Source organism: Malaclemys terrapin, chromosome 8, assembly GCF_027887155.1.
Source record: "Malaclemys terrapin pileata isolate rMalTer1 chromosome 8, rMalTer1.hap1, whole genome shotgun sequence".
In the NCBI taxonomy this organism is placed as follows: Eukaryota; Metazoa; Chordata; order Testudines; family Emydidae; genus Malaclemys; species Malaclemys terrapin.
Window position 1 is genome coordinate 45105029 of NC_071512.1, and position 15207 is coordinate 45120235.

General features: G+C 54.1%; 1 protein-coding gene across 1 annotated transcript in view; it reads left to right on the top strand.

The window, feature by feature from the left end:
* LOC128841628 (myomegalin-like) overlaps positions 1 to 15207 on the top strand; it is a 78773-nt gene that overhangs the window by 49650 nt on the left and 13916 nt on the right. Inside the window, exon 3 of the mRNA XM_054036857.1 lies at positions 4310 to 4420. Within this exon, the coding sequence (XP_053892832.1) occupies positions 4310 to 4420 (111 nt within the window). The remainder of the gene's footprint in view (positions 1 to 4309; positions 4421 to 15207) is intronic.

Sequence of the window (15207 nt, forward strand, 5' to 3'; positions counted from 1 at the left end):
CAAATACTCACCAGCAACCACACACCACACAACAAAAACACTAACCCAGGAACCTATCCTTGCAACAAAGCCCATTGCCAACTCTGTCCACATATCTATTCAGGGGATACCATCATAGGACCTAATCACATCAGCCACACCATCAGGGGCTTGTTCACCTGCACATCTACCAATGTGATATATGCCATCATGTGCCAGCAATGTCCCTCTGCCATGTACATTGGCCAAACCGGACAGTCTCTTCGCAAAAGAACAAACGGACACAAATCAGACGTCAAGAATTATAACATTCAAAAACCAGTTGGAGAACGCTTCAGTCTCCCTGGCCACTCGATTACAGACCTAAAAGTCGCAATATTACAACAAAAAAACTTCAAAAACAGACTCCAACGAGAGACTGCTGAATTGGAATTAATTTGCAAATTGGACACCATTAAATTAGGCTTGAATAAAGACTGGGAGTGGATGGGCCATTACACAAAGTAAAACTATTTCCCCATGCTTATTTCCCCCCTCCCGCCTCCCACAGTTCCTCACATCTCCTTGTCAATTGCTGGAAATAGGCCATTTTCATTACCACTACAAAAAGTTCTTTTTCTCTCCTGCTGATAATAGCTCACCTTAACTGATCACTCTCCTTATAGTGTGTATGACAGGGGTCGGCAACCTATGGCACGCGTGCCAAAGATGGCACGCGAGCCGATTTTTAATGGCACGCTGCTGCCTGCCCGAGTCTCGAGGACACGCAGCCAGTGAGGGGCAGAGCCCGCGCTGCCCCAGAGAGGAGCCACCTCAGCGGCCTGCCCGTGGGCTCCCGCATCCCCACACCCAGTGAGGAGTCCACTCACCTAGGCTGCCGTGGTATAGCTGGTCCCCGGGAGGAGGCGCCCAGCCACAGCCATGGATCGGTACTTGCTGGGAGGAGTGGAGAGCCCCGCGGCCCGGCGGCGCTGAGCACACAGCAGGTGCGGGTGAGCGGGAATCGGTGGTGGCCAGAGAGCCCTGGGACGAGGAGCTCGCATACCACGGGGTCATGCGCCGCCCGGAGCGGCTCCTCCAGACACAGCCAGAGGGGACTCTCTTGCCGGGGGGTGCTAGTTGCGCTTGTTCGGTGCGCCGCGGGGCCCCGAGTGGGTGAACCAGCTGGGGGCCGCAGGAAGCCCTCTGCCCTGACCCCCCACACACACACACCCAGCCCTCTGTCCTGAGCCCTGACCCCCCCCACACACACCCAGCCCTCTGCCCTGAGCCCCCCCACATACACACCCAGCCCTCTGACCTCTGCCCTGAGCCCCCTCCCACACCCAGCCCCCTGCCCTGACCCCCCCTCACACACCCCAGGCCTCTGCCCTGAGCCCTGACCCCCCCCACACACACACCCAGGCCTCTGCCCTCTGCCCTGACCCCCCACGCACACCCAGCCCTCTGCCCTGACCCCCCCCACCCAACCCTCTGCCCTGTGTCCCACAGCCTTGCACGTCCCCCAGGCCTATGCCCTGAGCCCTGTGCTCCGCACACACCCCAGGCCCCTTCCCTGATCCCTGTACCCCCCTCACACATACCCAGCCCTCTGCTTGACTCCACCCCCCCCCACAACCCCAGCCCTGACTCTGGCACCCCCACACATACCCACCCACCCCCGCCCTGACACCTGCACCCCCTCACATGCCCCCAGCCCTCTGCCCTGACTCATGCACCCCCCACATCCCCAGCGCCCCCATACCCCATGCACACCCCACATCCCCACCCCTACCCTGAGCACCAAACGGGAGCTCCTGCACACCCTCCCCCACATTCCCACCTGCACCCCTCACACCAAATGGGAGCTGCCCAGGTAAGTGCCCCACACCCAAATCTCCTGCCCCAACCCTGAGACCCTTCCCTCATTCTAGCTCCTGGCCAGACCCTTCACCCCTAGCCCTGTGCTCAGTGCACTCCCACCCTCAGCTCAGTGCAGAGAGAGGAAGAGAATGGGCCAGAACCAGGGAGAAGGTGGGTACCCACTGTATGTGGGCAGGGCTGGGACCCCAGACCGGCAGCGGGATGAGCGGGTCCGGCAGCTGGCATCCCGGCTGGCAGGAGCCGGCAGATGGAACCCCTGAGCGGCAGTGGGCTGTGAGGTCCCGGCCACCAGCCCTGCACAGCCCACTGCCAACCTGGGGTTCTGGCTGCTGGCCCCTTGCCAGCCGGGGTTCCGGCCGCAGGCCCTGCTCAGCCCACTGCCAGCCTAGGTGAACAGAACCCCAGACCAGCAGCGGGCTGAGCAGGCCGGCGGCATAAGATCAACATTTTAATTTAATTTTAAATGAAGCTTCTTAAACATTTTGAAAACCTTGTTTATTTTACAATACAACAATAGTTTAGTTATATAATATATAGACTTATAGAGAGAGACCTTCTAAAAAACATTAAAATGTATTACTGGCACGCGAAACCTTAAATCAGAGTGAATAAATGAAGACTCGGCACACCACTTCTGAAAGGTTGCCGACTCCTGGTATATGGTAACACCCATTGTTTCACGTTCTCTGTGTACATATATATATCTTCCCACTGTACTTTCCACTCCATGCATCTGATGAAGTGCGCTGTAGCCCACGAAAGCTTATGCTCAAATAAATTTGTTAGTCTCTAAGGTGCCACAAGTACTCCTGTTCTTTTTCCCAAATACTGTGAGACTCATGGTACAATAACAAAAGTTGGCATCACTGCGTGTGTGTGAAAACAGTCATAGGAAGGCTGCTGTTAACACACGAGATGGATTGCATCAGCTGTGTCTTTCTTAGGGTGCTATCACTCTACAGTTGTGTTTAGGGGAAATGCTCAATTTGACCCCAAGGCAGAAATAAAACAGATCACTCTCTTTGCCACCTGCATTGGAGAAATAACCCCCAAATCATCTGCCCTCTGCAGAAAGCTTGGGCCAACTTTCGCTCTTCTCTGAATGAAATACCATTGTATGTGCACAGTGATGTCTCCGGCAGAGGGAGGGGCAAAGCGCAGCCGTGTCAGGGAGCGTATTCTGATTCTGTGCGGAGCCCCAGTGTGCCCTTACACTTCTCTGCAGCCCTGCACAGGGGTTTTCGCTGCAGTGTGACTACGCATAGTTACTTCATATCAGTGTTTAGGGGCCAATTAAGAATTACAGACTGTAATATCAAAGCTTTGAACTTTAAACTCCTGCATTCCTCACTGGAGGCTCAAAATAGGAGCCTTGATCTTCTGCCTTTCAGCTACGGGGCAGGTGGGTGGGGGGTGCTAAGGAGTAGGATGTTTCAATATTTCCACACTGGAGAAAGGCCTTTTCTTTTTGCCTTCCTTCCTGGAAAATAACAGACAGACACACAGGCTCGGTGTTTAGGGACACCTCTGGGCAGCGGTTTTGCCTAGCTTGGCTGCAGCTCTGTGGGAGCCCTTGGTGCCCTTTCAGTGCTGCGCTGTGAGATCTGTGTCTGCACACACACAGCGCGGCAGTTCCCTAGGGGCTCTCATCAAGTGGGAATTAGCCTTGCTGCTATCCAGCAGCTCCCAGAGCTCTCTCTTGGCCAGGCCTATCGCTTGCCACACATTGTGGGGCCCTCTGGGTGGCTGTCATCCTGCCTCTCACTGGCCTGGGTCCTGCAGTCGGGGTAAATGGCTCTTTCTCTTTCCTCTCCAGTCTCTTCCTTGCATTATGCACCTTGCACAAGAGAGGTCAGCAGGACCCCAATTAGAACCTGTTCTGGGCCTTTATCTGTGTCTCCCATGGGATCGGCTGAGGCCAGGCTCTGGGAGGGGGAAGACCCTTGGGAGATTCAGCTGCTGGACACTGGGATGTTGAGGGATCGGTGGGGAATCCTCTCCCTTCTCCCTTCCCTGCTGCGTCCTCATCACGTTTCCTAGCTGCCCTCTCCCCTCCCGTGTGGGTCTCTGCTGGCCAGGCCCCAGGCTCCCATTAATGGCTTGCAGTTGGCTGGGAGGTGGACGTGGAGTCGCTAGGGCCGCTGTCTGGATCGGATTACACCACTTGTGTCTGTCCATGCAGGATGTTCCCCTGCCAGGGATTCCACAGATATCTCCTGGATGTAAAAAAGGAAAGCGAGCTGCACTCCTGCACCCAGTGGGAGCTGCTGAGCTGTGGGGAGGCTCCGACTGGGAGCGCTCCAGCCTCCCCACCATGTCTCCGTAGGCCGCCGTGGGCTGAGGCAGCTTCCCGTGGGCTTGGCTCACTCCCTTCCTTTGGCAATGTCCCCTGAGTGAGGGGGGGTGCAGAGATGCCCCCCTCCATGGGTCACCCACCATGTCTAACGGCTACCGTACTCTGTCCCAGCATCTCAATGACCTGAAGAAGGAGAACTTCAGCCTCAAGCTGCGCATCTATTTCCTGGAGGAGCGCATGCAGCAGAAGCATGAGGCCAGCCGGGAGGACGTCTACAAGCGGGTGAGTGCAGCAGGCTGGGATGGATGGTGCAGCCGCGGCGTCTTTGGCCCCTCAGGGGCTGGGGCCGGTGTTTGGGCTTCCCGGGGGCTTGGGTGCCCGGGGGCAGGCCTGGTTGGGGGTGGTAAGCAGGATCTGGGTGCTGGCCAGGAGTGCCAGGGAGGGACTGAGGCTCCAGAGCATTGTGAGTGGAATGGGGTCTCACTGGAAGGGATTTGGGGTGAGGGTGGCGGGGAGGCATCGTAGGAGCTGGGGCAAGGGTGTGTCAGCAGTGTGCTATGGGGGAAGGGAGGAGTCACAGGGTTCTCGGTTAACAGGATCCAGGCCCAGTGGGTGGATTGGTGTCTCCGAGGGACTGGGACCCAGTGGAGGTGGAGAGAGGACTTCTCCGGTAAACAGATTTTGGGCTGGGCTCGGGTGAATCGGTCAGAGGGGTTCAGTCACCTGTTGGGGCAGTGTGTCACTTACAGGCGTACGAGTGCAGGGGCAGTGTCTTTAAGGGGATCAGAGGCTGGGGGTGTAGTTTAGGGGGATTCAGCACCTGCATCCTGGGGGGCTTCTGGTGCTAAGCAGAGGGGTGGGGGTGGCGCTGGTTGAGGGGTTTATTCTGCCAGTCCCTCAGATCAGTGCCAGGATATGGTGTGTGTGTGCGCTGGGGGGGTAGGAGGGTGGTGTCAGGCTGTGTCTTGGCTTGGGCACTGGGGAGAGAATAAGAGACATCAGGGACTCAGCATTGACATCCCCATTGGCCCTTTCTGGGCTTCTGCAGAAATCCCCGTAAACTAGTGATGGGGGAGCCACCAAATACAGGGCACATGGTTGAGGGTTCAGGGAGTCGGGTGATTCTGTGAGCCAGTGGAGGACCCCCCCCCCAAGGGCCTGCTCTCTCCCCCCAAGAGCCCCTCTCCTCAGCTCCATCCACAGCTGTCTCTGGTGGGAGCCTGATGGGAGGAAAGCAGCCACAGACACACCCTTCCCCAACCTCTATCCAGAGTCCCCTTGTTCCTCTCACCACGGTCTGTCCCCATTTAGCCCCCAGCCCCACCCCACAGATTCTCTGCTCCATGTCTATTACCAGCCCATGCTGCCCCCCATCCTGAGCCATCCTCCACTGCTCCCCCCATGCAGTTCATGCTGCCGGTATTGCCCATCCCAAGAGTTTCCAAGTCATGAGCCAGGCCCCCCAAAAAACCACCAGTGGCTAAATCCTGATTTTTTAAAAAAATTAGGAATTGGGATTTTTTTAAAATTTGCTGACTCTTTGGGGCCCGTGTTTCTCCACAAGCACCAGGGCTAGAGACTTATTTCTAAGAGCGAAAGTTGAGAGTCTCACCTATTCCCACAACTCCAGGAGCTGGGGCTTTAAGAACACCACATATCGCAAGAGTCGGTGTCTCTGTGCTGGGCACCAGGCCCCTGTGCTGGCCAGCCCTACCTTTGTCACTGATACTCCTTGCCCAGGATGTCCCCTCCCTGCTCTAGCTAACAAGAAAAATAAGGAGCAGCTGTTTGTGTAATTAAGCAGGGGAGGGTCAGTGTAACAGGAGCTGTTGGTGCAGGGAAGAGAAGTCTTTTGACTGCTCTGGCCCCAGGGATCAGAGTGGTCGGGTGATCAGAGATAGAGTCCTCGCCAGTCGTGAGACTCCCTCCGGCTGCTCCGATGCCATGGGGAGAAGCGCAGTAAAAGCCAGCAGATGGTTTCTCTCATCCCCGCAGTGACCCCCCCTTTTATCTGGGGTAAACATTCCTCAGCTTCTTTCACTGCAGCCTTGGCTAGGTCCTGGGACAACACGGGTGTGTGAGGCAGGTACACACCCATCCCCCAGTATGACACAGGGACTTTCCCAACTCTGGGCTCCCTTCCCCTCCCCTGGTGGCCCCTTGCAGCACAGAGACAAATCCCTGACTGGAATGGGAAGATAACCCAGACCTGGGCATTACAGTATGGGTAGCTCCTCACCTTGTTAACCCTTGTGCAGCCCTACCAAGCCAGCCCACTGTTTCATACTTAGTCTAATCCCCTTGCTGTAATCTCTCCCTCCCCTCCCCCGTCACATTTAAGTGACAAAAGCAGAAGGAAAGAAGAAAACGAAGCGTGCCTGGTAAAGTCCCACTCTTGCTTAATTATTACAGTTGAAAAATCAAGCTCCCTGAAGCTAAGACATGTAGGAAAGGAAGGTTTCTGCAGCAGCATGAACTTGGCCATATTGTTATATTGGGTATTTCCTGGCATTAGGGAAAGATGCTAGTTTCTCCATGGTGAAGGTTAGAACGCGCTTTCATTTCAGGAGGCCAGTGTTGGTCACTTCCACAACCCCCACTTTGCCCCAGATAAAGAAGTTATGATTGGGCACTGTAAGCACAAGCTCAAAGCCAGGTACAGTGATCAGGGGGTCTGAGATGGGGAAGGGGGATGTGTGGCAACATTCAACTCAAAATTCAATTTGGCTGAGAAAGCTGTGAGCCACTGGAAAAGGGATTGAGAACGCCAACAGGCTCACGCTTAGCTACCGCATTCTGCACTGCAGCCAGCTGTAGTTATTCTGATTTCACACACACACACGTCTGCTCACACGCTTACCCGTTGTGCATGTGCATTTGAATATGCGCAGATGCATTAGTACTTTCAGACACACATGCATCCACACACTCCTGCCTGTGTGTGTGCAGCCACACCCTGTGCACACAAACACTGCCGTAAGTCTTTGCATACTTGCACTGAGGCATGTCAATGCCATCATTCTCACACCCTTGCACACTTCTTTTCTTTTGCATGCACATACTTCCCTGCACATGAGCGGATATGCACTGCACTGTGGGAGACCAAAGTGCTGACAACTCTCTTCTGCCTCCAGTGTGTGAAAAGCACAGTGAAGGCAAAATGGGCCAGGTGCTGCCAGCCAATGGAGAGGGAGCTGCCTCTGTTCCCAGGTAGCTGGAGTTATAAATAGATTGGTTACTGGGAGGATGTGTGGAACTAACTGGCTGGAGCATTACCAACAGCCTGCAGCGTGGCAGCTGGTAGAACTCGGTGTGATCTGGGCTTTGAGTGCCAGCGCATTGCTCTGCCCAGAGGGCAGGAAGATGAGTCCAAGTTCTCCAGTGCACAGTAGCTCATCTGATGTTTGGAGTGTGCAGAACCTCACTGCACACCCAAGCACCGGGATAAGCACTCTCCTGAAGCAGGCTGCACCCTTGTTCAGGTGGGATCCTGCCAGGAAATCCCTTGAGTTGCCTCCCATGCAATTAAATTTTCTGACCTTTATTGTGATGTAGCAAATGTGGGACATTTAACGCTGCATGGGACACCTCCAGCAGCAGCGCTCTAAACCTGCGCTAAATAGGTTTGGTGTTAGCCCAGCTCAGCTAGAGTGGGTCAGGAATTTATTAATGACGTGTTGGAAAATGGCAATTTGTCAAAACCTAAACTGTCCACAGGAATGTACCGGTTTTGAGAAAACGTTCATGGGGAAAGATTTCCCAAGGCCAGGAGAGATGTTTTTTTTTTTTGGGGGGGGGGGGGGGGGGAGAAGAATAGTCACCTACCCTGGAATAGACAGTAGCCCAGGGGTTAAAGCATGAACATGGGAGACCTAAGTTCAAATCCCTGTTCTGCCTAATTTGGAACAGGGACTTGAACCTAGGCTGTTTTGAATTTTTTTTATGAAAAAAATTCAAAAGATCCCAGGTTTGTCCTGTTACAGGACAGGAATGGTTTTGAAATCTCAAACTGTTGTGGGACAGGAAAGCCATTTCCTACCTAGCTCTGGTCAGCCCACCTAGGCCCCCTCCCAGCAGACCTCACTCAGCAGGTAGAAGATTGGCCTATGTGGCCAAAAACCAGGAGGAGGCCAAGACTGGGTAGGAGACACCGGCTTTGTGCAGGGAACAGCTGATCTCTGCTGTGGAGGGCAGGCAGCTGGAGTTGTACAATCTGTTCCCAAGGCAGTAAGTGTTGCTGGGGTGCTCAGCCAGGCAGCTCAGGGTATGCTAACTGCTGCTCCTGGACTTCACATTTAATGTAGAGAACTAGGCAATGGCTCTGACAGGGAAGAACACACTGCTCCTGTCCCTACTATAGCAACCATCAGGGACCCAGTGCCAAGAGAGTTGGTTTGTAGTAACCACAGCCTAGGACTTGCTTATGGTGTGTTGGGGACCGTGCTGGAATTACAAGCTATTGCTTTGTGTGTGTGCGCAGACGGGGGTTGGGGCAAGTTTCCAGTCCTGCTTGCAGGTTTGGATGCTTTGCAGGGAAGCATGCGATCTGAGCCTAGCTGCAGTTAGTGTGCAGCTTCTACTCCTGAGGGAATTCTGCGCCAAAAAAATAAAAATTCTGTGCACAATATTTTAAAATTCTGCATATTGTATTTGTCATTACATAAATATGGAGGCTCTAGCATGGCAGTGGGGAGCACAGGGAGGTGGGAGATCACTCTGAAGCCCCCACCCCCCGGGACACGGACTCAGTGGTGAGGCAGCATCCAACTCTGATACAGTGCAAGGGTCAGGCCTGCCGCAGATACACCCCTGGGCCCTGCCCCTCTGTGCTAAGAGCACCAAGATAGTGAGCAAGGACAGTCTTGCATGCATGCCCAGCCCTGGCCCCCGAACCAGGTGTGGGACAGGCATGCTCAGCCTGGCAGGATTCAAGTGTGGAGTGGCTTAGTGTGGGGAGGATCCAGGTGTGGAGTGAGAGGGTTCTGCGTGGGGCAATCTGGCTGTGGGCGGCTCAGTGGGGGTTCCTAGTATGTGGGGGATCTGGATGCACAGGAGCTTGTTGGGGGGGGTTCCAGGTGCAGGGGCAGAAGGACTCTGCAGGGGGGTCTAGGTGAAGGCGGTAGGGGCTCAGTGGGGAGGTCTGGGGGGGATGGGGATTGTCAGCGGGCATCTGTGTGTGGAGGACTCAGCGGAGGGATTTGGATGCTGGGACAATGGAACTTGGTGGGGTGGGGATTCAGATGCAGCTGGCTGGGGCTTAGTGAGGTGGGGGTCTGGGTGTGGGGGGCTCATTAGGATGGTCCAGGTGCAGGGTGGGCTCATTGGGGTGGGGGGCTCAGGGGTGGTGGTCTGTGTGCAGGGGTGGGGGATCCAGATGGGGGGGTGGAGCTTGGTGGGGGTCTGGATGCAGGGGGCGGTGGGGCTCAGCAGGAGGGTCTGGGTGCGGGGGTTGAGGCTCGGTGGGGTAAGGGTTCGGGTGTTTGGGGCTCAGTACAGGGGTTCTGGGTATGTGGGGGAGAGTCTCGGTGGGGGGAGTCTGGATATAGGGCAGGTTCAGATGCATGGGGGTTGGGCGGATCAGGAAGCAGCTCCCTATACAGTGACCCCTCCCCCCACAGCTCAGGAGGGATAGGAGCAGGAAGCAGCGGCAGGGGGGAGGGGATGGCCTGCAGAACTTCCTGCACCTGAGGGCGGTTTCTGTGCGTGGGTCTGACCTGGCCCCAGCTGCTCCTCCTCATCCTCCTCAGCCCATCCAGGACTACCAGCTGAGCCCGATGCAGGGTAGGAGCCAGGTCTGGGGCAACCCCAACCCCCCTTCTTCCCCGCGGTGATTTACCTGTCTGCCAGCTGCTCTGGGCATCTAAAACAATGTACCGCATTGCTGGGGAGGGGCACTTGACCACTCTTGCGGCATCCCTTTTCTTCCCTGTCAAAAGTAATTTTTCTGCAGGAAGAAAAGAAATCTGCGGGGAACATGAATTCTGTGCATGCGCAGTGGCGCAGAATTCCCCCAGGAGTAAGCTTTGAGCAAGGTGGGGTGAGTTGTGCCTCTCTGCTGTAGGGAGCAGCCTGCTTTGTTGCTCTCTGTTTTTGGGTTCTCGTGTGTTCTTGTTCTGAATTCTAAGAAATAAGGTCGTATTGCATCACATCTTTCCAGGAAGAGGATTTGATGGTTTTATCTAGCTTGTGTGTGTGTGTATGATCTGAACATAATTGCAACTATACATATAAAATGATGGGGTCTAAATTAGCTGTTACCGCTCAAGAATGAGATCTTGGAGTCACTGTGGATAGTTCTCTGAAAATATCCACTCAATGTGCAGTGGCAGTCAAAAAAGCAAACAGAATGCTGGGAATAATTAAGAAAGGGATAGATAATAGGGCAGAAAATATCATGTTGCCTCTATATAAATCCATGGTACGCCCACATCTTGAATACTATGTGTAGATGTGGTCGCCCCATCTCAAAAAAGATATACTGGAATTGGAAAAGGTTCAGAAAAGGGCAACAAAAATGATTAGGGGTATGGAACGGCTTCTGTATGAGGAGAGATTAATAAAACTGCGACTTTTCAGCTTGGAAAATAGACAGCTAAGGGGAGATATGATTGAGGTCTATAAAATCATGACTGGAGTAGAGAAAGTAGATAAGGAAGTGTTGCTGTTTACTAGTTCTCATAACACAAGAACGAGGGGTCACCAAATGAAATTAATAGGCAGCAGGTTTAAAACAAATAAAAGGAAGTATTTCTTCACACAACCCACAGTCAACCTGTGGAACTCCTTGCCAGAGGATGTTGTGAAGGCCAAGACCATAACTGGGTTCAAAAAAGAACTAGATAAATCCATGGAGGATAGGTCCATCAATGGCTATTAGCCAGGATGGGCAGGAATGTGACCCTAGCCTCTGTTTGCCAGAAGCTGGGAATGAGTGACAGGGGATGACAGGTTTCAGAGTAGCAGCCGTGTTAGTCTGTATCCGCAAAAAGAAGAACAGGAGTACTTGTGGCACCTTAGAGACTAACAAATTTATTAGAGCATAAGCTTTCGTGGACTACAGCCCACTTCTTCGGATATCCGAAGAAGTGGGCTGTAGTCCACGAAAGCTTATGCTCTAATAAATTTGTTAGTCTCTAAGGTGCCACAAGTACTCCTGTTCTTCTTTTTGACAGGGGATGGATCACTTGATGATTGCCTGTTCTGTTCATTCCCTCTGGGGCACCTGGCACTGGCCACTGTTGGAAGACAGGATACTCGGCTAGATGGACCTTTGCTCTGACTCAGTAGGGCCATTCGTCTATTTTTAACATAATGTGGCTCAGTCAGAGCAGTAGAGAGTAGGAGGGAATCCAAATTGTAATGCTGTTGGCAAGGTTAACCACTGAACTCTCTAAAAGTGTCTCCCATTGGGAGAGGTGGGGATGTGAGTTAGAGATCCTCATGCTCAAACTCCCTTAGCCCTACATATGCCCCCCCATAGTGCTGAGTGTGCAAGGGAACCAGTCACTTGCCCTCCACGGAGCCAGGAGGAAGTGTACGGAGAGGCTGCGCTGAGTGAGCTCACACATTCTTGTCCCCTCCTGTTAGTTGCTTTTCTTGCTACATTCCTCTCTGCTGGTGCCTTGGCACGTGAGTCACTAACGGAGGCTCCAGGCTGCTGCTTTACACCCAGTGGGCTAAATCCAGCAGTGATGTGTCGGGGCAGAGTGTAAGTTACACCCTACGACGTTTATGAGTTTAAGTCCAAATGAGTGTTTAGGGGCCTTACACTGGTGAGGTGGGGCAGGTGAAAATGTGACACCTATTTAGACTCAGGGGCCTGCTGGGTGTAGTTTACACCCCTTTCCCCGTCACCCCGCATGTGGCCCCAGGCATCAGTGACAGTGATCTCTAATCTGTGGGCAGCAGGCCTCACTTCTTCATTGTAACTGTTAAATGCACAAGTGTGGCTGAGATTGTGCCCCTGAGAGCTGTAGCCAGAGAGAAGCTATGAGTGTGAGGCCGCCGAGAGGGGGAGGAAGCCGGTACAAATTACCAGGGCCCAGCGGTCCAGAAGGGGGCCCGGGGCCCGGCTTTCCCCCACCCCCTCCTCAATGGCCCTGTTTAGCCGGTCCGCCCTTGCTGGGGGGCCCGAAAAATTTTTTTCACCGGGGCCCGAACCTGCTCTCAGCGGCCCTGGGTGTGATCGCCCCAGGCCCAGGTGGAGTTGGGGTGTCACCCCATCTCCCGCCCCTCACAGCCCCACTGGAGAGCTCTTCAGGGGTGGACTTGGTGGGCAGCAGGCAGGAAGCAGATTGAGGACAGAGCCTGGTGTCTCCCTCCCACTGCCCTGGAGATCTTTTGTGTTTCCTGTCTCGGTGCCTTGGGACACAACCGGGGCCTCACAGCCCAGAGTGGGCCCTTAAGTCATTGGTCTGAACAGCGGTGACTAAATTTAGACACTTATATCAGTGACCTGACTGAATGTGGGGGTGGCTGGCCTCCTCTGTTAAGTCAGCCACTTAGTTAGATGCCTAAATTTAGGCATCCAGCTTTGATAATGCTGGCATGAGTCCCGTTCATGCTGGGACAGTTTGGGGAGCACCCAGAGCTGTTGGGTCTGTGCCTGCCTGCCCTGTAACCCTGGGTGCCTTAATGCTGTGCTGCTCTGGCTCAGAGCCTGATACCAGTAACTGGCTGCCAGTCAGGAGGGTCTCACCACCTGATTTTCCAGCAGCCTAGTTCCCCCCCAACAGCCCTTCTGGAGCCCAGTCCCCCCAAATCCATCCACCCATAGTTCTTAACTAGCAGACACACGGCCTTTTCTCCTCTGGATCGTCACCCCGGCAGGAGTGAAACTGGCCCCCAGTTATCAGCTCACTTTGGCACACACCACACAGTTTGCACAGCAGAGACTTGCTTGGGTAAAAATAAACACTAGGGGTATTTAATAGAACAGCCCTGGATTCAGAGCTGAAATAGACAGGGGACAAGAACACAGACAGGTTCCACAGAAAACAACCGAAGCTGCAACCTCAGGTGTTACCCTTTCACACAGGGCCGGCTCTGGCTTTTTTGCCGTCCTAGGCAAAAAAGCCACCTGCCGCCCCCCAGTGCAGCAGGGGAGGGCGCCGAGCCCGGCCGCAGGTCCGCAATCTCCGACCGGCCGGAGCGCCGGGGGGAGGGCGGGGAGCTCCCGGTGGCCAGAGTGCCGGGAAGAGGGCGGAGAGCACGGCCGGGGCTCTCCGCTCTCCCCTGTGGCCAGAGCACCGGGGCAAGGGCGGAGAGCCCCCAGCAGCCAGAGCGCCGGGAGGAGGACAGAGAGCCCGGCCGGGGCTCTCCACTCTCCCCAGCGGCCAGAGCGGCCGGGAGGAGGGCGGAGTGCCCGGCCGGGGCTCTCCGCTCTCCCCAGCGGCCAGAGTGCCAGGGGGAGGGCAGCGAGCCCCCGGCGGCCAGAGCACTGGGGGGAGGGCGGCGAGCCCGCCGCGGCTCTCTGCTCTCCCCGACTGGCCGGAGCGCCAGTGGGAGGGCGAGGAGCCCGCTGTGGCTCCACTCTCCCCGGTGGCCGGAGCACTGCGGGGAGGGCGGCGAGCCCAGTCGCGGCCCTGCTCTCGGGCCGGAGCGCCCCGCCGCGCCGCCCCCCTCCAGGCGCCGCCCCAAGCACATGCTTGGTGGGCTGGTGCCTGGAGCCAGCCCTGCTTTCACAGTAGATAAAACTCTCTTTTCTAATACAAGTTACCTTTGCTGAGCTTCCCAGCATGCCCCTGAGTCCTAAGCAGGGAACCCACTGTTCACAGACAGCTCCTGCCTTCGAGCCTGGCCCTCAGTGCTGGTTACCTTTCACTTCCACCCCTTTCCTTTTAACAAGGTTTGCATGTCCCTTTCCCCCTCCACCTCCTAGCCTTTCTCACACTGTGTGGTGATTCATGGTGGGGGCAATTCCCTCCTGTCTTAGCTTTCCAAGACTTTCAATGTCAGGGTTTGTCAGCGTTTTCCCATCAGCTTTAATGGGCCATTACTTGTCTTTTCTTGGACTGTACAATTCTTAGTTGTGATAAATGAAGGTGGGGGGTAGCTCCCTTTTATGGACATCCATCCAGCCAGTTAGCTATAAAATCCCTCTTAGTAGCTGTTCTCTACTTGCTTTACCTGTAAAGGGTTAAAAGTCTCACTGCTAAGCATAGGGAAAAGGAAGTGTGTGGGCACCTGGCCAAAAGAGCCAATGGGAAGTCTAGAACTTTTTAAAGTCGAAATAAGACTCCCCTTTTGTCTGTCTCCGGGAGAGAGGGAACAGGGCAGCAACTATGCTGTAAGAAGCTTGGGGCCAGGTATGAAAAATCGTTGGTATCATACCTAGAAACTACTAATTTAAAACCCCAGATATGTAAGTAGATCAGGAAATATCTAGGAAAACGTGATTTGGTTTCTCTCTTTTTATTTCTTATTGGCTTGTGGACTCCTCTGTGCTAACCCCAGGTGCTTTTGTTTTGCTTGTAACCTTTAAGCTGGACCCCAAGAAAGTTATTCTTGGTGCTTAATCCTTGTAGTTTCTTTTTTTTTTTTTTTAAATCTAGCAATCAGCCTGAGTTTCCAGATGTATTTTCTTTCTTTCTTTCTTTCTTTCTTTCTTTCTTTCTTTCTTTCTTTCTTTCTTTCTTTCTTAAATAAAATTTACCTTTTTTTAAGAACAGGATTGGATTTTTGTGTCCTAAGAGGTTTGTGCATGTTGTTTAGTTAGCTGGTGGCAACAGCTGATTTCCTTTGTTTTTTCTTTCTCAGCTGTTCCCCGGGGGGCAGGGGGAGGGGTGTGTGTGTGAAAGGGCTTGAGGGTACCCCACAGGAAGGAATTCCCAAGTGTGCCTTCCTGGGTTCTCAAAAGGGTTTTGCACGTGGGTGGTGGCAGCATCTACTCATCCAAGACCAGAGAAAAGCTGTAACCTTGGGAGTTTAATACAAACCTAGAGTGGCCAGTATTAATTTTTAGAATCCTTGCGGGCCCCCACCTTCTGCATTCGAAGTGCCAGAGTGGGGATTTAGCCTTGACATTGGTGCTTGGAGCTAGTCTCATCTGTTTGGGGATGCAGTCCCTC